This window comes from Struthio camelus, chromosome 1 (genome assembly GCF_040807025.1).
Source record: "Struthio camelus isolate bStrCam1 chromosome 1, bStrCam1.hap1, whole genome shotgun sequence".
In the NCBI taxonomy this organism is placed as follows: Eukaryota; Metazoa; Chordata; class Aves; order Struthioniformes; family Struthionidae; genus Struthio; species Struthio camelus.
Window position 1 is genome coordinate 156,154,699 of NC_090942.1, and position 23,296 is coordinate 156,177,994.

The window sequence follows — 23,296 nt, forward strand, 5'->3', positions numbered from 1 at the left end:
TTCCTTTGTTATTCCACCGTCTACAAGTTTGAAAATATTTTGGGATTTTCTAGAACTTCTCTTGCTAGAACACTGTTTTTGGCCATCAGTGCGTTCTTTTAACATCATCTCCTCTTCCTCCTTCTGAGGCAACTTTTGCTTGCCGTTTGTCTCAGGAAAGCTGCCTTGGCAGGATGGAAACGTGCCTTGTTCAATAGAACTTGGCTTGCTAGTTGAGTAGTCTAACTGCAGTAAACTTTGAAGGGCAGCTAAATAGAAACTGTTGAACAAGCACTAGCAGGAAAAAATTATTCCTTAAAAGAACTCGGGGAGAACACTGACAATCTAAGGAAAAAAAGTTGCAGTAATACAACTGGCAAAATTGAACATTCGAAAGGGAGATTCTTGTTCTCTCACAATTTTCTAAGTGGGTAGAGAAATATGTATATTGCATATATGCTTGTGTATGTGTTTGTCAGCTTAGAGAAAGTTAACGTCATATTTCAATGCTTTAAAGTTAGTGGCTGGTTGATCCTGAACTGGGAATAAGCGGTGGACAGATGCTGTTATTGAAGATTTGAGAGCATACATGCTAACTCATAGGGAGTACAGCAACTTACGTAGCATAGTTGAGAGCTAGAGCTCCTTCATCCTGCAGAGTTACAGGACTCGATTTTGGAATACGTTTTTCCTCAGTAGGCAATGTGAATCATTTAAGAATAAATTAGTTTGTAATTGCGACCAATTCTTTTTGTTTTGATACTGTTTGGCAATGTAAGTCACAAGCGTGTTTCAATCTCTTGTGGCCTCTTCATTTTGAAATAGGTAATTATTTAGCAGTTGTAAGAAATATCTTTTGAGCTGAAGAGTCATGTAGAAGTCTATGATGTACACTGAACAGAATTCCTCAACTGCCTCAGCAGTAGGTCGGAGTAGAGTTTTCATAGAGCATTAGCAGGATTGGTGTGTGTACTTTCTGGTGCTTATACTACTTCCTTCAGGAAGAACGTTTAATAGAAAAAGCCTACGCTATGATCACAATATGAGATTTTAAGTTCTAAGGTTTTAAAAATGGTGTATGTAAATAGTTGTCTTTATTCAAAGGTCTAAGGCATGTGTAAATCTATTGAAGGGAAAGAATTTATTTCCAAGTTTTGCACAAATTTTAGCAGAGCAATTCTGATGACTATAGACTCAGTTTCCTCCCCCACCCGAAACAAGTTTCTTCAACTCTGTATGACTGGATTTTTAAGATAAATTCTTATCCCTCTTCTGAAAATCACTGAAAAGAAAATACTTCTTCTTGAAAGCTTGCTTTTTTTGTTTAAACACCTTTGAGAGTGGAAAGCCTTTTGGTGGACATATTTCTGTAACAGTTTTTTCATAAAAAGCTGGAATCTGGTGGCCTTCTGAGCATTGAGGTTAGTGACTTTAGTCCATTTTTTTCCTATGTGAATCTAAGAAAACAATTTTATCTATTTCTTAGTTATGTCACTGACTTCTTTTGTTATCCTGTATCATCCTCAAAGTATTTAGCACCACCTTTTCAAAGAGATTGAGGTAGCGGTGGCTTGACCATGGTGGTATGGGGAGACTGGCAGTGTAATAGCAAGGGAGTTCAGAAACTGAACGCCCATACTTCTTGCCAGTACGCCCATACTTCTTGCCAGTGGCCCATACGCCAGTACTCTGACGCCCATACTTCTTGCCCTTGTGTATAAAAAGGGGAGACTGATGCCTAGATTTCAGATTGCTTTATGAAGTAATGAAAGAGTCCGTGATGGATTGAATACTACTGGTTCTTACCTATACAGTATGTGCTTGTGGGTGTTGTCTGTTGTATCTCATGTTGCAGCTGTCTCTTGCTTGTTGGATGCTGACCATTAATTCTAGTGTCGTTGTTTAAACTGATAAATACTTTTAAGATGAGACTAAATGCAGTTACTGTTATGGAGCATCCGTTTCTATGACAAATTGGAATCTGAAAACACTAAGAGTTTAGCTGACTGTTGTATGTATTCTTCTTACAAGGCTGGATATCATGGTTTGCTTTGTGAGAGAACTTTTAGCTTAGTCCATTTTTGAAGAAAAAGTATACCCCGCTAAAGTCATACTAAAATATATAAATTTTTCTTGAAGTATTCTTAATACTTGAGCAGCAAAAACACTTCTGTCCTCTGAAAAGAAGACAAAGTTTAAAAAAAAAATAGCAGAACCACAAAGAAATGCTTGCACTTTGGAGATAAGTTATTGCCTAAAGTTATGTCAGTATGCTTTGTCTTCATACAGTTCTGGCAGAAGGACTTTCTAGTTCGTCTCTCTGCTGAGCCCCATTAGACCTACTAGAACTGTGTTGGTGGACTTGCAGAGTGACAAAGTAGAGGTGACACGCACTGCATGGCAGAGCGTTCAGAGGAAGTCTGCACAGAGCAAATGCAGAAAACAATGGTAGCTGATATTGTCCCTTCCTTCCTACGCATAGGTGATTTTGTTTCTCTTTCCAGCTATGTTTTTATTTTTTAATTCAGCAGTGAGTCAGAAATCCTATGCTGGTACGTTGTTTAAAACAAACGTACGCGTATCTGAACATGAGGGAGAAACCTCTTTCCTGTGAGGGTGACTGAGCACTGGCACAGGTTGCCCAGAGAAGTTGTGGAGTCTCCTTCCCTGGAGATATTCAGAAGCTGTCTGGACGAGGTCCTGTGCGACATGCGCTAGGTGACCCTGCTTGAGCAGGGCGGGGTTGGACTAGATGGTCCAGAGGTCCCTTCCAACCTCACCCATTCTGTAATATGTACACACATTTGCTGAGCCTGCTGACATGGCAAATTGAATGTTGATGTTCTTGGTTGGCAGCAGTCCAGTTCTGGCAGTGCGTGGATGTTCTGTAACTGGCTGTTTTTAGAAATTCATGTGGCAAATTATGTGGTAGCAGTAGTTAAGGCAGTCTGAGCTTTTGACTCGAGAGGCTTTTTGTCCTCTTTCTCTTCGCAGAGAAATCAATAGGTCTGTAGATCAGCTGCAGTGTATCCTTGCTAATTTGCAGTCTTAGAGTGTAATTGCACAGCACTGCAAACTGGCAAGCAATCCCTTTGTTATTAAGCTCAAATACTTCCAAACATATTAACCTGTAGTAAGGAGACAGTAGAGATGCTATTGCTGTATTTGTGTGATTGAGACTTCAAACTAGCAACAAGAAATTAACAGCATTTATAGAAGTCTCTTTTGTGTGCCGTCAGTCTGTGTTGTCAGTGTATGTCTGCACAATACAAGCTGTTCAACAGTGAAGTAAATCTTTCACCGAGATAATTTAAAGTAACTAGCATGGAAAAGTCAGTTATACATCACATGAGGCACCAAACTTAAGAATGAACAAGTGGAGTGTTTCAGCTTATAGGAACAAGTGCATTGTGAATGAAGGTCCAATATATAAAATATTGTGAATGATTTACACAATGTCCTGGTTAGGAGTGTTCTGTCCAGTACAAAGCCATTTTTGCCATATAGCGTTATCAGTGGTCTAAGAAGACAACTAGGAAGTTCTGAATTTTCTGGAATTAGGTTTTCGATTAAAAAAAAAAAAACCCCTCTATTTATAAGCATGTAATCTGAGAACTGCATATGACACACACTTTTAAAACAAAGGGTTCCCTATTACATTGTTCCTTAATACACAAGGAGCATTGTAAGTACTAGGGAATGTATGAGAAGTGTGTGCGCTAATAAAATGTCAAGACCGTGTCAAGCTTGAAATAGTTGTAGTCTTGCCTGTTGGGCTTAGGGAAACTATTAGTTATTCCACGTTTGAAAAAGAATGCATCTGGGTTTGGCTATTTAAATGGAAAAAAGAATTTGCCCTTTTAGGAAAGTATACATTTCCCCTGTTTGCAACTTGGGGGAGGGCGTTTCAAAGACTTTGTCCCTTGCGGTGATTGATTTTTGTAGTAGGCAGAGATTTTGATATTTGAAGCAAGATAGTCTTTACTCAGTTAATTCCTAAATCTTAGGTGGTTTTCAGGATTGCCCTGACCTGCTGTACTCTGGGTCAGCCTGATTCTCAACAGTTGTATTTGTTTTGGTTTTAAACACTGTGGGGGGCTGAATGGCCAAACTGAGCTTGATCTATATCTGATCCTGTGAAACTCTGGTTAGTGAAGGCATTTCTAAAGGAGTAGCTCTAAAGCAAGAGCAATTATGGGCGACTGAATCATTAGAGAAAACAGTAACGGTTCCTTAAAATTACTGGTATGGCTTCAACTTTTTGGCAATTACTCCTTTTGTTAATACTTGATAACGTAAGTAAAAGGTTGACAGATTCATATTTTTCATTTTAATGCTTTTAGGGTCACATGTTATTGGTGATACATGAGAGTAATGTCGTACAAGAGAGGGGATGTTAATCCTTTTTTCGTTGCTTTCTTTTTTCCACACAACTGTAGCTCTTTGATCTACATCCAAAACATGAGGTGTGCATAGATGGATTATAACTCTTTTGGTTCATCTTCTTTTTGGGCTTGTGTGTGAATAATATGAAATGAAGGCAGGAAAAATAGTTATTTACTTTCATAGAAATCTGAGACCATTACAGTTGGTCTCTAATGATGACTGGGCTCCTTACTATAGAGGAAGTATAGAGCTCTCCAAAGGGAGCAGATGAATTGATGTTGGGTTATGGTCACAGTTTGTTGGATGTTTTAAATCATTTGCTAGTATTTCCTGTCTCATACTGTTCTTCTAAAAATAGCTTAAATTGCTAGCTGTTGGCCTAGCCCAGTTCCATGATCGAATAGCATATTTAAAGTTACTTCCTCTGAGCCACTCTGCCCTCCCTTCAGCCTTAATGCTCTCCCGCGTGGCCTCCCACAACAGATGTTTAGTGCCTTAAACTTTGCTGAGAGAAGATCTTTTATAACTTTAGGAAGCTGATTTTAAAACCGTTCAAGCCAAATGAAGGTCACAATTCAGAGGCGCAGAACAACCTATAGCCAAGCCCTACATAACTGAAACTGCTATGAAAAACCTCAAGAGCCTCTAGCAAATGCAGCTGGGAAGTTGCATGAGTTGCATCTTGATCCGAAATGCTATCTTCAAAATACAAGCCAGACTGAAAAGTAATAAATAGCAATTTTACCATAGTATCAACATAGATGAAGAGGCAGTGTGGTTATTTCATCTGTTATTCTGCAGCAATACAAGAAAGTTGTATCAAAGAAATTTGGAATGCTTACCCCAGACTGCAACAGGAAAACTATGAATTCAAGTGAAAACAACTTGAGAGCACCTCTTTTCTGGCAGTATCCCACTTTAAAATGACCCCTTTGAAGTATCCTTTTACACAAAATGGCTTCATTCTTATTAGAAAGCAGCTGGACTGTACCTTTTTTTTGTTTGTTTTGTAGAGGTAGGTTACCATCCTAAGGAAATCCTGAGAGAGACTTGATTCTGTAGCTAGTGGTGTCCCCCAGGGCTCAGTCCTGGGTCCAGTCTTGTTCAATGCATTCATTGATGACCTGGAGGAAGGGACAGAGTGCACCCTCAGCAAGTTTGCTGATGCCACAAAACTGGGGGGAGTGGCTGACACACCAGGGGGCTGTGCTGCCCTTCAGAGGGACCTGGACAGGCTGGAGAGCTGGGCGGAGAGGAACCTCCTGAAGTTCAACAAAGGCAAGTGCAGGGTCCTGCACCTGGGGAGGAATAACCCCATGCAGCAGTACAGGCTGGGGGTTGACCTGCTGGAAAGCAGCTCTGCAGAGAAGGACCTGGGAGTCCTGGTGGACAACAAGCTGACCGTGAGCCAGCAGTGTGCCCTTGTGGCCAAGAAGGCCAATGGGATCCTGGGGTGCGTTAGGTAGAGTGTTGCCAGCAGGTGGAGGGAGGTGATCCTGCCCCTCCCCTCGGCCCCGGATGAGGCCTCACCTGGAGTGCTGTGTCCAGTTGTGGGCTCCCCGGTACAAGAGAGACATGGCGCTCCTGGAGAGAGTCCAGCGGAGGGCTACAAAGATGATGAGGGGACTGGAGCATCTCTCCTCTGAAGAAAGGCTGCGAGAGCTGGGCCTGTTCAGTCTGGAGAAGAGAAGATTGAGAGGGGATCTCATCAACGTGTACAAGTATCTGAAGGGGGAGTGTCAAGACGATGAGGCCAGTCTCTTCTCCGTGGTGCCCAGCAACAGGACAAGAGGCAACGGGCAGAAACTGAAGCACAGGAAGTTCCATCTGAACCTGAGAAAAAACTTCTTCACTGTGAGGGTGACAGAGCATTGGAACAGGTTGCCCAGAGAGGTGGTGGAGTCTCCTTCGCTGGAGATATTCCAAACCCGTCTGGATGTGATCCTGGGCAATATGCTCTAGAGGTCCCTGCTTGAGCAGGGGGGTTGGACTAGATGATCTCCAGAGGTCCCTTCCAACCGAAACAATTCTATGATTCTGTGATTCCTCCAAGACCAAATCACCTTGCAACTCTTTTTCCTCATGCAAAGAGAAGTAAGGATGTCAGCCTGGAGCTTCTCATTGCTCCACAAGATGAGCATATACTCAACCACTTCTGTCATACCTGAGATAGTAAAGGCAAGATATTTAGCTGCTTTATGGACCTTCAGGGCTGTAAAAGGCCCGGAAATTGGTGCCACAGGTGAACTGGGATGTCTGTTTAAACACACTCAGAAAAAAGGGAAGGAACTGGCTGTTCAGAGCAATAAGCCTGAGGCTACTCACCAAGGTTCGTAACTGGTTTAGAGAAAGTCTTGTTCATGAGAGGAAAGGGTAGCAGTATAGCTCCTCAGTGCAGCACCTTGGTACGGTGTGCACTGATGGAGCAGGTGGTGCAAAAGGGGTTTTAATGGGCGGCCAAGGCTCCTGGCGCTAGATTGTGAAGGCACTGAAACTCCCCTGTAAGTACTGGGTCTGAGTAGAAATATATAGTTTTTAAGCAATGAGATGTCATCTGGTATCAGTGCTCTGGTTGTCTCGAGTTTGGTGCCAAAGGACTGGGGATTGATATTGCTTATTGCCCCTAAGATGAGAGGGTTTCCATGTGATGCTCTTGTCTAGGGTTGTAATTAATGTGGTGCAGTTTGTTTCCTTGCTGCTTGTGTGCTAAGCCAGTAGTGGTACCAAGTTGTTCTGGGTATGCTGTGGTCCAGTTCAATATCATTTTGCTGAGGAAATGATGCTTTCAGTGAGTTTTTTAATCCAATAATCGGTTCACTGTACTGCATGGAAAGGGGCTGGCAGGCAAGGCTTTATGTTAAAGAGTAGGTCATCTAAAAATCTCATTTTCTAGATGATCAAAATCTGTTCACAGATGGCTATTTTTGACCTGGTTTAGAAATCTCATGCAATCTGCCTCTTTATGAGGGTAAAGACTGTGTGTGTGAGCATGCACAGATAAATATCTAAAGTTAAAGCCAAGAGAGACTCTCGGACAGATAATGTTTCTAAACAAATCTATTTTTTTAATATCAATTTGCTTGATCAGATGTTTGTGAATTCCATGGTTTTATTTTATTTTCATGGTGAGTGACCTATATAGATATATGGAGGGGAGAGGAGAAGAAAGTTTTTGATACTCTGCATATATTGCCAAAAAAGCATATATTTGTTCTAAGTTGTTATAATAAGCACACAGGGATACCACACCATTTATTAACTTCATATTCATACACTGGATAGACCAGTCTGAGACATCAAATTGTAGGATTTTTCATTGGGTGCTTCCCCTCTTCCCCCTCCCCCCCCCCCCAAGACTAAAATGAATTCAAATTTTCCCCTTTGAGAGGTTCACAGTATACCTACATGTAAGAATTATATACAAATATAATTGTGTAGTTTACTCTCAGACACTTATAATACAGGCTTTCTTTTGTTATGCTAATTTTTGGTTATTGTTTTGGATGTTTGGTAACAAAAATAGGAGCCTACGTGAATGGAAGTTTTCCAGTAATGCTGATTTTAATATTCAAAGGGATTTTTTGGCAATTTATGTATTTTTTTAAAATTTCAGCCTTTAAAAAAGGCTGAACTGCTTTCTTAACATTCAGACACCAGTTTTGATCAGTGTAAGTTCACACGTAGGCCCAAAAATTAGTGTGCATCTAGGTACTTCATGTTTTAATTGCCATTGTGTGGTATTATGTTTCAAAGTAAGGTTAACTGGCATTAATTATTTGTTATAAATTTGCTGACATCTTAATGTTTTACATACACATGCTGGGTGTAGTGCATGAGGAATTTTAAGCTTAAATTCTGATGGAGAACCAGATCTGTGTGTGTACATTCATTTTCCTTTTTTTTGTTTTTGGCTGGTTTGTGGATGTTGAAGGAATAATGCTTTTTAGGAAGGAAGAAAATCTAAAAGGTGTACTTGAGATAAGTTTTCAGATCCCAGCATCTCTAGCAGAATAGAGCACTTGGCGAAAACAGGAGAAGCTTTTCATTCTTGGCGTACATCATTGCTCTGGTTTGTTCTTGACTTGCTTGCCTATGAGCTGTTTGGAGAGAGTTTCCTGAATGTGGCAGAAACAAAGTGAATCATTGCTGTTGATAGTTTGGATATGTTGCCCTTTTCAGATGTGTCTCTTTGTTTCTATGCTTAAGTCTTTTTACGGACTCCCTGAAGTCAACTGCTGAAAAGTAGAAAACTCCCATGCTTTTATTGGTGGTATGTTTTTTTTGTTGTTGGATTTTGGGGTTTTTTTGCACATAGTTTAGGGACTGATTCTTCCATAACTTCTTGATTTGATTAAAAATCAAGTATGCTGCTGCTACAAGACAGCAAACTAAATTTGTTGACACACAACAAAATTTTCCTTAATGAACACAGATTAGCAGATGCTTTATGATGACCCACTACTTAGAAGCATAGAGCCAGCGAATTTTCTTTTGAAAGGTAGAAATAATGTCTCCCTCACACATTCTTTACTTTTCAGAAAATTGCATCTGGGGAAATATGTCAGAAGCAAAGACAACACAATGCCAAATATATAAATTGAATTAAAAATACTGCAAAACTGGGAACATTTAAGATGGCAAAACTGTAAGGACATGCATGCATACATGCATACGTGTTTTTTTTTAGTTTTCTTCCAAGCCTACTGAAAGGGCAGTTTCTTTCTTGTTTGCACTAGTTATGCTCCCAAGCATCTGAGCTATGTTCTTCTTTAGCATATTTGCAGCCTGTTATATTCCCCATGCCCAGCTTAAGCTAAGCTGTCTGTGCTGCCATGGGTGTCCTCTTTTAAACTTCACTGACACTGTATCAGTGGGAGAAGATAGCAAGTCGGTGAGATATCCAGATTGTATAGTCTGATTTTAAGGACTTATTGACAATATCTAATGAAACCTTTTCCATAACCAAAATGAGCTTTGCTAAGTTTAAGTGCATAGAGTGAAGTTAAGTGCATCACCCAGTTAAAGTAGGATCGTGTACATTAGAAATGTACAACAGCAGGGACAGAAGGAAAAACTATTGCAAACATGAACAGATTGTTCTACCTGCCGGGTGGTGAACAGAAGTGTTATGCTAAAAAGGAAATGCTTATGTATTTTAAATTGTCAAGGTCTTATTAAGAAACACTTTGTTTCCCGTTAGCAGAAGTGGAAAACTGAAGGGTGTAAAGGGGGATGTACTGATCTTTTGTCAAATGCTCAAAAAGTCTGTAGTATACTAGTATCTCGCAAACATGAAGAGCTAGAGTAAAGCTTTCTCTTGAAAATGCAATCAGTGAACGTTCTTCTTCTGCACACATCTGTTAACCTGTGGAATTCCTGCCCAAATGAATTGATCTCATCAGCTCTGGTAACAGGAGATGGAAATGGTACACAGTTGGCTTTCAAGTATTTTGGGCCTTTTTGTTTTTCCTGTTTCAGAAGTAGCAGGACCAAGAAATACTGATTGAATTGTTCAACTTCATTGTCAAAGCCGAACAGTTCTACAGAGGGAATGTTTTTTGTCCTGAAGGAATCTAAAGAGCAACTGAAGCTCTAACAGAGTGCATTTGTTGACATAAAATGTCTGGCTGGAGAGTTGCGTCTTTAGCTATGCTTGAAAGCATGACAAATTTTTCCTCCCTAACTGCTCAGTGCTAGAAGAATCTAAACAGTCATTGGTTGCTCTTGGAGTTGGGAGGAAACCGTATTTTTTGTAAGCTCCTACTCAAGTCAGTAACGTGATTAGTATATGGGGTTGGTCAATTAATCCCTTGTTCTAGGCTCAGTGGTTTTTTCAAGGCCTTTTTCCAGCTTGAAGAAAGAAATTACTGTCAAATATCTTCTCTCTCTGTCCTCCCTCTGTGCCCCATTTTCCAAAATTGTGGTGGTGATCTTTAAGTTGCTTTGTAGTCTGTGCAGGTTGTCACTTCCTAGCGATATCAAATGGTGTTCTCCTTTGTACTGCATTTGGATGTTAATATGGGTTTTCTTCTGTAATTCTTTTAGCGAAGAGGAGTGAGCTTCAAATTTCAGTTTTTACAGAGCACTCGGGCATGATTAAGTATTAACTTTAAACACTTGAGTGAATATTGTCTGCATCAGAAACTTATTTGGAAATCAAGAGTGTAGAATCTGGAAGTAGTTTTATTTATGTGTGCTTGTGTTGAAGTGGGAAATGGAAGACTGCAGAAAAAGGGAAATTGCATTTTTTGTCTTTAATTTTGAGCTTGAAAAGTTTTGACCAGTTCTCTTTTGGAAGAACTGCGAGAATAGTACGCCAGCCCCGGAGGGAGACTTCCTTATCTTCTAGTAATGCTTCCTGTTGAGACTCTCTCGCTCTCTCTGGAGAGCTGTACTCAGTCATCCGGAAAGAGGCTGGTCTCAACGTGATTTTTTTAAAGTGAGAATAGATGAAAGAAACTTGGATGCTTAAGACTGGGGGAGAAGGGGAAAATTCCTAGAACTTGGTCTGCATGAGGCTAGTAGGTTTGATTTCTAACTTGTTTGAACTCAGGCTAACAAGAGTAAAAGTTGGAAGTTTACCCCAGGAAAATAGGCTTTAATACCAGTTATACAAGCCACCAAGAATCTTCAAATATATTTTTGGCTAGAATTGCTGCTGTTAAACTATTGTTAACACTTCAGCTTAGTTTAAAGCCATCTTGGGCATGCTAATAGACATTGCGGTCGCACCTTTGAATTACAGTGGAGACAGCTTTTCTAACAGTGTGTCTCTCAACTCTGAACAAAGTGGGAAGAATGCTATCAAGTTGCATCAGCTGAGTTGTGAGCAAACTTATTTAAAAAAAATTCTGAAGTGAGGCCTTACTATGTGAAACATCATTTTTGTCCGTGTTTCAATAGCTCTGTATATGTTCTGTGGTTAAATTTAGAAAACGTACACATGTGTGATCACCCATACCTAGACAGTTTGTGGGAAGTGTGGATGTGTAGCATTTCTAAGGGCTGAAGTCAAGCAATGTCAAGACATGAGTCAGTTAGCAAAAGTGTATCAACAGTTTGCCAAACAGGAGAGCAGATGAGTGCAACACCAAGACTGTCTCCTCGCGCGCCTTTTTTAAAGCTGAGGATGCCAGTTGGCTTGCTATTTTCTTGCTATAGTTCACAGTATTTACATGCACATTGCATCAAACTGTTGCTGTTGAATGAGTTTGTAAAAGGGGAAAAAATGTACAACTTCACGAAAGGTGGGATTGAAAGATGATTCTGTTAATAATAAAGCTGTCTGGGAATTGGAGACTGGGAGAGGCATGTGGCTAGTACAGTGAGCTTAAGCTGAGCTGCAGAGGTTCGATGAAAAGTTGTGTTTGTTTGGAGTTCCTTCCTCTGCTAGCAGACAAGCTTTGGTTCCCCTGATCTGTGCTTTTGTTGGCTTTTTTACCTTATATTTTTATCAGGAGAGAATGTTCTAGTTCCTAGGGTATTTAATTATCTCCTGGTACTGAAAAAGTGAGGGTAAATAAGGCCGCATGGCTTTTGAACTCTTATTTACTCATTCTTTGAGAGCTTTAAGTTTTGTCCTTCGATTTGAAATGCTTGCCAGGTGATGTTAAGGTGCTTGAGTAAAGCCATAGGGAGTGTTACTCAGTTTCCTTTCTGAGAGTTTTGTTCTTGTCACTCTGCTGAGCAAATTTAGTTCTCAATTTTGGTTATTAATGGATAGGTAGAGGACAAAGCTGTGGTTTCATTGTTATTTCATGCTCCTCTGTTTTGCAGTCTTTTGGTTACCTTTAGTTCCACAGTCTCGTGTGTGTGGGTTTTTTTTTTTGATAGGATACATGCATGTTTCTTGTTGCATTTTTGAAATGCACAGATATTCTTCTAAAATAAATAAGTGTAACTTACGTGGTGCCTTTGCCCAGAGACCTCAGGGAGTTTCACAGGCACCGATTACCCCATCAGAGTGCTTCAAAGTCTAATGTGCGGTGTAAGGTTAGTCACTGTATCTGAAGTGACTGTTTTCCATCTCGTCCTCTGTGAGAGCAGTAGAGCTGGGCATCAATCCTCATTTGCTGTGCTCTGACAATGGCTTTAGATAAAATGAATGGCATGTATGTGAAGGCTTTATTACCATATTGTATTATGTTCCCAGTATCTTACATGAGGGTTGAGAATAACTTTCCAAATAAATAATTGGAGTGAGGCAAAGAAATACGATTAAATCAGAGACAAAAAAAACCTGTTGAACTGTTGCTGATGTTGACACGCAGGCATTGTGATGGACTCAACAAGGCTGGTCGCTGGGATCTCTCTAAGGTATTGACTCCTTGCTACTGTCTAAACTCTGTGACTGTGTGGAGCTTCTGCCTTGGAAGCAGGATGCTGCTGCTAAGGTCAATAAAGACATAACACTTGAAGAATAAAAGAGAGTACTTTGCTTTGCTCATGTTGCTATCCCTGCATTAATTCACAGTTGAGTAATATATGGATACCTCATTAATATGTAATCCTCTTGGGTTTTTTCTTTCTTATCTTTAGGTGAAGCCAAAAATCTTCCTACGTATCCGGGGCCAAACAAGATGAGAGATTGCTACTGTACTGTAAACCTGGACCAGGAGGAGGTTTTCAGGACCAAAATAGTGGAGAAGTCATTATGGTAATAAATACATGTGTGCACGTGTTCTGTTAACGCTTCTTAGCGCTCTAGATGACTGCTCTGCTTATTACAGTGTTGATGTTCCATGGATACTTGGGGGAAGGGGAGAGGGAGGATGAACATAATCTTTTTTTTTTTTTTTTTCCAGTTTTAAGGACACTGTAGTGATGAAAGTATGAATGTCACGATTGCTGTCTGTATGATGGGAAAACATCTCCACCAAGGCGAGCCATATAAACTGTTCTACAAAGAATTTACTGCCAGTGCGTGCTCTTGTTTGCAGTAGTTGTTTTGAATTTCCCTAAGCGTTCTAGTTCTCAACTTAAAGCACCAAACTCCTTTTTGCTGCTCTCTGTGCTTGGGATTTTGCGTTGGTCTATGGTCTAGCTACCCTAATGGCTGCTGGAGTTTGGGATTTCTTTCTGATGTGGGGCAGCAACTAAAAGTAGAGGTTTGGAAATTAAGATACCTGCCCGATTATCTTGAATGCTGGGTGTGAGATGGCAGGAGGCGAATAAAACAGGAAGCAAAAGTTAGAACACTTTCTCCTAGAAGTCCCCAAATGCCAGAAATAAAAGGGAACAGCAGGTATGAAATATATATGCTTATACTCTGGCAAGTGAGACTTTTTTGGAATTGAAGGGCAAGTAGCAAACAATTCAAATTTATAACTTTTATCTTCAGATACAAAGTGGGAAGGGAGTGAGAGTTGAGTAGTACAGTTAAGAATTTGCTGTTTATCTTTTCTTATTGCAAATAATTTACTTAGGGAAATAGCTCCAGCCCCCCTGCCCCTCAGAGTACTTAGCTCACTTAATAATGTGAGTCCGAGTAGCTTGAAGTGAGATTTATTCCCTTAAGTCACTTAATCTTCTCTCACATAATTTTTCCCCCTCATTACTTATTTTAAGTCTTTATCCCTTATCTTATATTCTGATGTGGTACACTGGGAGTCCATAATGGAGGCTTTTGATTCTTAAAGTGTTTAGATTGGACAAACGTAACTAGGCTAAGTGTTTTTGTATGATGGTGTTATCACTTTCCTGTTTGCAGGAAAAAGAAAATCCCAAGGTTGATCTGTAATTTTTTTTAAGTGGTATGCCATGTCCCTGAACCACTTGTTTCTCTAAAAATGATTTTGTAACTCATTTAAATTTGGTCCCGAGTCAACTGTCTGTAGCCTTATTGCTCACAAGTAGAAGTCACGCAGTAGATTTTTTTTCTTGCTAGAAGATAATTAAAGTGCCTCACAGGAGGGAGGAGGGTTTGTGGTCATAGTTGACGTCATTTCCTTGAACTAATCCAATTATTTTCCTGTTGAGAAAACAAGCTTTTAGTAGTAGGACTAAGCAACAAATGTAACTTTTCTTGGGGGGGGGGGGGGTTGGGTAAATTCCACCTGTCTTTAGATATCAATATAAAGCTGAAAAGGTACACTGAGGCCATGCAGAAATTAGAAGGTTTCTGTTTTCCTGTGGAGCTGGGTTCTTTTCATCATTTGAGGTGAATTCAGAGGGAGTAACACTTATGATCAGAGCTCTGGAAAGCATAACTGATGAGGTTAAGAGAACTGGAGTTGTTTAGTCTAGAGAAGAGAGGGCTGAGAGGAGATAGAATTATGTAAGTACTTAAAAAAGGGGGGAGGGGGCAAATGAACAAGGAGGAGGAAATTGTTCTGTATGTCCAGTATGGATATTGCAAGTAATAATGGGCTGAAATTGCGGTGGGGAAGGAAGTTGGGTTAGGTGTGTTGTGAAGAAAAGCTTCCTACCGTTAAAGACTTTGGAGCATTGGACCAGGTTTGCCTTGATGTTTTGCATGTTGATTGCTGAAGGCTTTGGACAGGTTAGCTGTAACCAGTTCTGACCAAAAATTGGAATCTTTCTGCTTCAGAACAGGAGGCGGACCGGTTGACTTCTCAAAATCCTGTGTAGTCCTATTTTCCTTGTTCTAAGTGTTGACTAAAGACCATCTCTTCACTGGGAGAGGAAGTGATGAGCGTGGAGTTTGCATCTCCAGTGGTAGTCTGCCTTCTCCCTTTGTGAGCTTCTGTTTGCAAGTTTAGTTATAGAATCAGTAATATTTTTTACTGAGAACTTGCTTCTTTGCAGTCCCTGAATATCTGTTCTAGATATCATTATCAATTGAATTTTGTATTTATCCATATAGATGGTTTTCTATTCATGCGTGTTTCTCTTGCATTTAAAAAACAAAAAATTTCTGAAAGCATGAATGGAAAAGCTTAGGGATGTTTCAGTCTCTTGGTAGGAATTCTTCTTGGTGAGGAACACTCAGGAGACTACTTGCATTTAAATATAGTCATATTTCAAACTATTAGAACAGGTGCATAGGCTTCCAGGGAAAGATATTTTTCAAATGATTTCAGACAACGCTATGGTAGGCTGTTGTTTTTTTTTGTAGCACTCAAAGATGAGTGCATAGCGGAAGAGCCAGTCATGTTGTTACCTTCTTTAATGCAGATTTGTAAATCAATTCAACCCATAGAGTAATTGGGAATTACTGGCCAGGCAAGGCTTATATACCCTATGGCCCATGTACTTTCTATGCAACAGAGAAGTACTTGCTTTCATGTGCAGAGTCTATTTGCCAGGCACACGTGAAATAATAGTGAAGCACGTGTTGGGTCCGTTGTTCTGAGGTTTCACTGCTGTGATGCATAACGTTGTCAGATAGGAGCTGGGATGCGAAACGGGGCCGATGTGCGATCGAAGCGTTTTCTAGCCATCTGCACAGAAAGACTTATAAGTCATGCTGAAACACTTTGTCTTGTGTAGTCGGGAATTCAGTGAGTGTGGGTTTTTGTTTTTTTGCTCGGTTGAGCTTCATTGAACTAAAATCAGCCCCGTTCTATTGAGCACTGCAGAAATGTCTATTTTCCAGGCAGACCACCACCTGCTGTAAAATGTAAATAGAGCTCACAAAGGGGTGATGATTGCTTCCTTTCTCCCATAAGTCCTAAGGGGGACTTAGATGAACGACCTGTTCCAGCTTGCTTGGGATATTTGTTGCAGAGCCTTTGGACTGACTCATGATCTCCTGTGTTTTATGTTGGGCCAGTATAAGAAGCTACCTCCCTGAGTAATAGGTTTTTATTTTAATAGGCTGTGGCAGAGCAATACATCCTGCCGTTACCAATGCTCTTTAGAGAATTTCTGTGAGCCTGATACCCTTTATCCAAGTTTGCCTCTTAAAAGCACGCGGCCCCAGCATGGTGAACCTTAACTCCTCTATTCAGCAGTCAGGTGGGATTCATAAATTACTGTCAGGAACTTCAATCATTCCTGCCATCCAGCTGCCACTAGCTTCCATTAAATTGGATGGCTGTATTGGTGCCTTGCGCTGGAAGATTTTAAGGGCTGCTCTTAGGACAGCTTAGTATACTGTGTCTGACTGAAACAAGTCATGGGTTATAGCATGGGTAGGTCTTTCTGTGAAATCGCAGAGTGATGCAGAAGTACTGTTGATGTTGGGGCAGTTCAGAGTCATCTGACTTCTCTGGGGATCTTTGGTCAAGCACGATTAATGCACGGGCTGGTCAGAGCAATTTCTCCAGGTTCTCAGGAAGAGAATCTTGAACTCTTCAAGCAATACTGTTTTCATGAACTCCTTGGCACAAGCTTTTAGTAAATTCTAAAAAGGTCACATGCAAGTCATAAGATATGAGGGAGAGGGCAGTTAGAGCCAGGACTTAATACACTTCTGTTTTGTAATTATTCAATATTTATATTACCATCATATAAAAAAGCACTGAATAGAATTGGATCCGTTCCATATAACCCAGCACAGATGTATGCAAAGTGGTTTGTGTGTCTTACGTCCTAAGAAATGCACGAGAATTTCTTTAAAAATGCACAGATCTAGAACTTTTGTGTAGTTCTGAGCTGCAAGCAGTCTATTTTCTTGCTAGACAGCCTGACGCGAATTTTGCCAGTTCATTTCCTTTGCCGAACCAATCATTTAGCTTCCCTTATGGATAGCTTCAAACTTCAGGCTCTACCGTTCCGGGGCTTGTTGCTAGCTACAGTTCTTCCCTGAGGAGCTTTCTTGGTTTGTTGGCATTAAGACTGACTTTGCCGTTGCTGTTTGCATCAGATGTTTCCATTCACTTAAAGGGCAGTGTCAGCTGCAACAGGAAATCAAGGCAGCTTCTCAAATCATAGGTGAAGAATGGAAGGAATGTGACATCTCTAAATTTGTTTCAAGGATATGAATAAAGGCAGAAGGTATCGTACTTTAAGAATCAAATGGCTGACAGCGTGTGCTTTAGAGGCATGAGCCAAGCACCTTGAGTCTATGATTATTTAGTTCTTCGCTATTTCCCTGGAGAATTTTTCACGTGCTAAGCATAGCTATCAAAGCCTGAATGAAACAGAAAATGAAGCCAGAGGCACTTCCCCATCCCCCAGTCTCTTTTATCCTTAGTCTCCAGTGAAGGAAACAGTGAGAACTACAAGTCTGCAGCGTGCTTTTGAGTGTGTAGTGAAATGTGCTGCAAATTCATAGTTAAGGCTGTGTTCTCTTTAACAGGAGGCTGTTGTGTCTTTGTTTTGGTATTGGGGCTGGTAATAAATTCAGTCAGCAGCTCTCATAACCTTCTCTAAATAATTCTACTGCAATATTTAAATGTTGTTATTTTTTAATTCTAGGCACTCTTGAACGCTTTATTTTCCTCTCTTTGGAGTTCATGGCTGCTTAGCTAAACTTGTCTCACGTGTTCTGATAACATCTTGGACGCAGGCCACTTCTCAAATCTTAAGCACATAGTTATTTCCCTGAGTTGGAGTGTTGCCAAAATTAGTTGTGTTGGGGTTAGCTCCTTTAGCTGCTTCCATGTTCTTATGTTGCCAGCCCACCTCTTTGAGATGCTGGCTTTCCCTAGGCCTCAAACTGGATGCTGCAGCAGCGTGGGCTCTGCTGTCCACAAGGTCTGCAGCTTCTCTTCCACTCGCTCCCAGCTCACTCCTCTATGCCTTACCTGCTGCTGGGGCTGGCCATCTCCTGCACTGGCCTGCATCTACCTAGGGCTTTAATTCCTTCAATGCTGAAACATCCCAAGCCTTTAAGGAAAAGGGCTAAGATGGGTGAGGCTTCAGGCGGGTCAGGGACATTACCGAGGGTAAGGAGTGCCTGTTTGCGTGAGGAAGTAATACAGCTGGGAAGGGTGCCAGGAAGGGAAGCAAGGCTTAATGGAAGGAGAAGAATAAAGTGAGCCTTGAGACCCGAGGCGGGGTTTATGAATGAGAGCGTTTATCCGTACTGAAAGCCACCCATGTGAGTAACAATTGTTGGTGTTATAGACTGCTTTGAGCTATTTAATAAATAAATAAATGCAGCTGTAATGTGACTTCTCCCGTTGCTGCTGTGTGTCGTCTTACGGAATATTTTGGGAGGTGACCAGGAGCCAAACGGCTGCTGCTTAACGTTATCGTAATCCCTATAAGCCTCACTGAGCCAAACTAGCAACTGTCAAGTGAGGATGATAACTATAGCTAGTGTGTCTGCCTCTCTCCTGAGGTTAGGATAGAGGACACGTGTAGTGCTTTATTTTTTTTCTTCGATGTAGTAGAGGTGGCTGTGACTATAACACAGCACTGTCCACCTGGGTGTCTCTGCATGATGACCTGAGGAAAATTTTGCTTGGACAGAGTGGATGTCTAGGAGACTACAGTCTGCACTCTGACAATGGGCATAAGTGGTATGTTTGGCCTGAGATGTTGCCTTGTGTGCCATATACTTCCTGCTCTGTGTACTCTGCCAAGTTTGTGCTTCAGATATAATATGAGGTATTTTAAAGAAGTTGTGTAAGAAAGCTAACATGACAGCTGCCAACTTTGGCTTTTGCAGGGCCTCGCTTGCCTGTCGTCTTGTAGCTCTGTTGTGTCTAGTAGAAGACTGAAGCGTATTCAGATTTTATTTGGCTTGCTCTAACTGCTTTGAATAATCTCTCCCTTCTCTTTCCCCCTTCCTTTACGTATGCTGCAAAGCATAGTTAAAAAAACTTATCAGCCAAGTAGTAGAAAAAAAAAACTAGTAGTAGAAACAAACAAGTGTATTCCTCTGTATACAGTCTGATTTTTCACTTCCAGCTCACACTGTGATGTGAACTCTGGTTTTCAGTTCATGCAACAGGATGTATCCAGTATTTCTAAACGTTTTAGAACAGTCGGAGGATGTGGAGTTGTCTGTGGCATGTTAATAGTCTTTACTTCCAAGCACAAAAGCTATTTAAAAAAAAATCCATACACAAAGAGTTTTGGTTTGAGGGGTTTCATTATTATTCATCATGCAACTCTCTCACTTCATCCACTGATGTGCTAATGCCAAAATAAAAACAAAACTGCTTTTGCGAATGCTCAAGTATTGAGAAACAAGCACAAGGTTTTGCAACACAGCCTAAATTGGAGAAATGTTTTTTACTCGGAGATTTGCTTAATGAAGTCTCTTCCTCTCAGTTAGTATTATTTGTGGTGATTTCATTAGATATCTAAGTGTATGGAATTAAAGATGCATCTGGAGTTTAGTGAAACATGAAAAAGCAAATCAATTTTGCACCTCTCTTAGGGGGAAAAAGTCCCCATTCATCACTTAAAGATGGGTATTTGAGGATTCTGTTCCTTATTTGCCTTCATTCCACTTGATTCATACAGTAATTTGTTTGTCTTCTCCTTCCCTCTCTTCTCCTGAAAACATATCCATTGCCAAAATATACATTAGAAGAGATTCAGAAATGGGTATGTTAAGTGGGAAGTGCTGTAAGTTGGATAGTTTTATGTGAATGAAACAATACTTAAAAATAACCCTTTGCTTTTGATTTCCTGGTATTCCTGCTCACTTGAGCATTCAGAACAAGTTGGGGTTTTTTGTTTTTGTTTTTGTGCAGGGAGAACAGGCCTAAGTTTCAAATCCATTGCACTGTGTTCTTTACGCTTGACCATTTTTATTTTTTTTAAACAAAACTTTATGACTCTTCTGTCATGACAGCTGTGGAAGCTTCCTAGGGAAGGTGTCCCAAGGAGAGATCAGTTAGCATATCCCTCTGGGTTAGGGACTGTATAAAAGCTGTGCAAGAAGAGAGCCTCGCACTGCCTAAGAAAGGATTGCTGAAGTAGAGCTCCCCTTCTCCAGAGCCTAGAAAGGTATTGTCTGTGTACCAGAAAGGAGAGAATGTGAGGGCATGGGGGCTGGCAGGATAGAGCCAGGCCTTTCCTGTGTGCCTGAAAAATTGGAGCAAGGCTTTAAAAATCGATTTCTGCACCCTCCTATCAGGAAAGTAATAGGCACGGACCAGAAACAAGCCCTATTTCATAACTAAATAGTGACTGATGCCTGCCCTTCTCATCGCTGTAACAGCAAAACTGAAAAGAAGGTAGACCAGTTTAGTTAAGTTCAGTATTGGAAGAAGCACCTTGGAAGAAGACTGACTAACTTTTACAGTGCAGGTGTGTTCCACTGTTTCTGACCTTGCAAAATCCTATTTTCAACAGTTTATTCCACCGCTTGCTTGAAATCCGAAAGAAACTGACATAATGACAGCGCTAGTCTGGTGTATGACCTTCATTTGTGACTCTGATGCCCAACCTACGCTAACGTTGGGGAGGGGCACGGGGGCAGACAGACATGGACCCTCATTGTTTCTCCTCCTCCTTGAGTGTTTAAAACTTCTCCTGAGCGGATGACTAATCTGCAATGAAAACTTAAATGGAAACTTGAAAGTTGAATCTGAAAGATTCCTGAATTTGCAGCTGGGCTAGTTCTCGTATTTGTTTTGGAGGATCTTGTCAGACTCCTGAGGGCTACGTAGGCAGATGCTGCTGCTTTTTATTAATTGCTATGTCAAAATAAAAGTGCTCACTGAAGCCATTGGACCAACTTTAACTTTTGGGATAGAGGGGACAGCGAGAGAGGGAGGGATTTATTTATTCTTTTGGAAAAAAAGATTCTGGAGCCCTGGGGCTCCTGCTCAAGATAAGTTAGCTTGGGAAATAAATCATGGGGTTTGACTGCTGTGACCTCTCGCTCTTCAGGTCCGGGAGGGAGACAAAGCAAGCACTGTTCTGAGGAGATAGATGGAGGATAAGCACACAATTTAAGTGGAAGCTCAAAGCATTTGCGTGGTTACTTTTGATTCTTTCAGAAAGAAGATACTGTTTCTGCAGAGCTACGCAAGATTTGGGGGAGGGGAGGGTCAGACTAATCCTAATGTGTTTTTTCCTTATGGTTAAAACTTTGCTGTTTAATTGTCCTGTGGGGAGTGAATGCACTTGTGTTGGAAATCTGCTTGCTTTTATGAATGAAGAATGCAGTGTGACTCAGGGGTGTTACCTGAGGGCTGTCAGCTTGTGAATCTGCAGGGGCTACACGATCTCAGGCTGGTGGCAGGGAAAAGAAGCGCTGAACAAAGGTTATATTCTGTAGGCAGCAGCCGATGAAAAGCAGCAGCCGCTGGGGGCTGCTAAGCCTTGGGCCTAACAGTCATGACAACATCTGAGCCTTGCCTGGCTGACTTTGTCTCCACGGCATTACTCCTAATAAATTTCCTTCTGATACCATAAATTGGACTGGAAACTTCCTGTTGTCCAATCTACTTTTCAAAATGTCCTGTGTTTCACTGCGGTGTGGTCTTGGTTATCTCCTGCTCCTGACCACCACTGGTGGCAGTGATTATTAGCAGAGGGCTTGCCAAAGGACGCAGTCATTGTCTCTTGTGTGCTATTTCCCCCAGAACCACCTGAGTCAAATGAAAATATGCTCAGCACAACCTTGACTTGTATTTGCTATTTCCCCCAGAACCACCTGAGTCAAATGAAAATATGCTCAGCACAACCTTGACTTGTATTTGTATTGCCTTTAAACTTCCAGTATATTGAAGCTTTTGTAGAGTTCTCCATGGAGAAATGGGTATATAATCTACTATTCATCAAGTATCGTTTCATTCCAAGGTCATTAGTGAGTGAATTCATCTGTCTTCTTCCTGAAGAAAGGACAATTTTGTGGCTAAACAGAGTATTTGAGCTTTGGAAAGATGGAAGTGTTTTGCATGTAGAATACACTAAGTGTTTGGACAGTGATTATGCGTTTGTCTAGCCCCACTGCGTTAAACCTACGTGAAAACTTGCACTGAGCGATGTGCACGGGATGAGGCACTTGGGGCCACCCCATTTCAGTGGTGGAAGTTTAACCTGTGCGTGTGCCTTGGGCTTCATTGGTCATCCAGTATGTGTTCTTCTGCGGTGCTGGGGGAGTAGCGACCTAAAAATGTTCTCTTTGCGTTTTGAGTGACATCTCTGGACTGAATGAAATTACCCAGTGAGGCATATTCTCTTTGAGTACAGTGCTTACTGTTGAGCTAATATGCAGTGCCTGTATGTTTTGAGTGAGATTTGCTAACTAGCTCTTGAGGGCATACGGGAGTCTGTTAGGAGTGTATTATTTTTACTGTAGGCAGAAATATAAGCAAAAGCGTACAGTGATCAAAATACCTGTACTGTGGTATCCTGAGAGAAGCCAAGGGAGTGACCTCTACTGACAAAATGCATGAAAAATTGAAAGTTAATGCAAGGAACTATTAATAACTCTTGGATATGCAATTTTCTAACATAAAAAGCCTTCAATAATGATTAAAGCTACAGCACAATTCCATCTCCCAGTTTTGTGCTTAGCCAAGATGATAAGGAGGCGTGTGTTGAAAAGGGGAAGAAAAAAACCTCCTGGCTTTCTGCCTGTTAATTAGAATTAGAGATTTATTTTTAAGTGTACATCTGCAGTGCTTGCTGTATTCCTCCATATGACTCAAATTGCATCCACCCATTTAGATCTACTGCAGCATGCACTCCTGCACGTGTGGTGAAAAATCTGTGATAAAATGGCAGACCTGTCAATGAACAAATAATGCTGATAGATGTTTATAGTTCTTAGGCGTAATTCCTTAACCATATAATTGGATAGAGAGAAAACCGAAAGGGTTGCTGTTAGGAGCCTGAGATGTTTTCCATTTGAATTGGTAGAATTCAAAGAAAGCCACCTAAGTCTCTAAAGAGCTTTTTGTGCTGAGAGAGTTTTTTTTGTTTTTTTTTTTAAACTGGTCTTACTGTAAAAAAAAAAAAAAAAAAAACTTTATTCTAGGGAATTCTAGCAAGCAGAAATAAACATATGCAGGTCTATCGGATAACAACCATCATGCCAGCTGCAAGGCTTAGTTACTTTTAATTGTCTGAATCCGACTTGAAATTAGAAACTTTGGAAGGGATGAGAAGG

The 23,296-nt window shown here is 40.8% G+C and overlaps 1 protein-coding gene across 3 annotated transcripts in view; it reads left to right on the top strand.

The window, feature by feature from the left end:
* Positions 1-23,296, top strand: part of RASA3 (RAS p21 protein activator 3) — a 187,326-nt gene that overhangs the window by 77,409 nt on the left and 86,621 nt on the right. For all 3 annotated transcript variants that reach the window (XM_068926036.1, XM_068926047.1, XM_068926026.1), the window contains one exon: positions 12,904-13,021. In XM_068926036.1, coding sequence (XP_068782137.1) covers positions 12,904-13,021 — 118 coding nt within the window. The remainder of the gene's footprint in view (positions 1-12,903; positions 13,022-23,296) is intronic.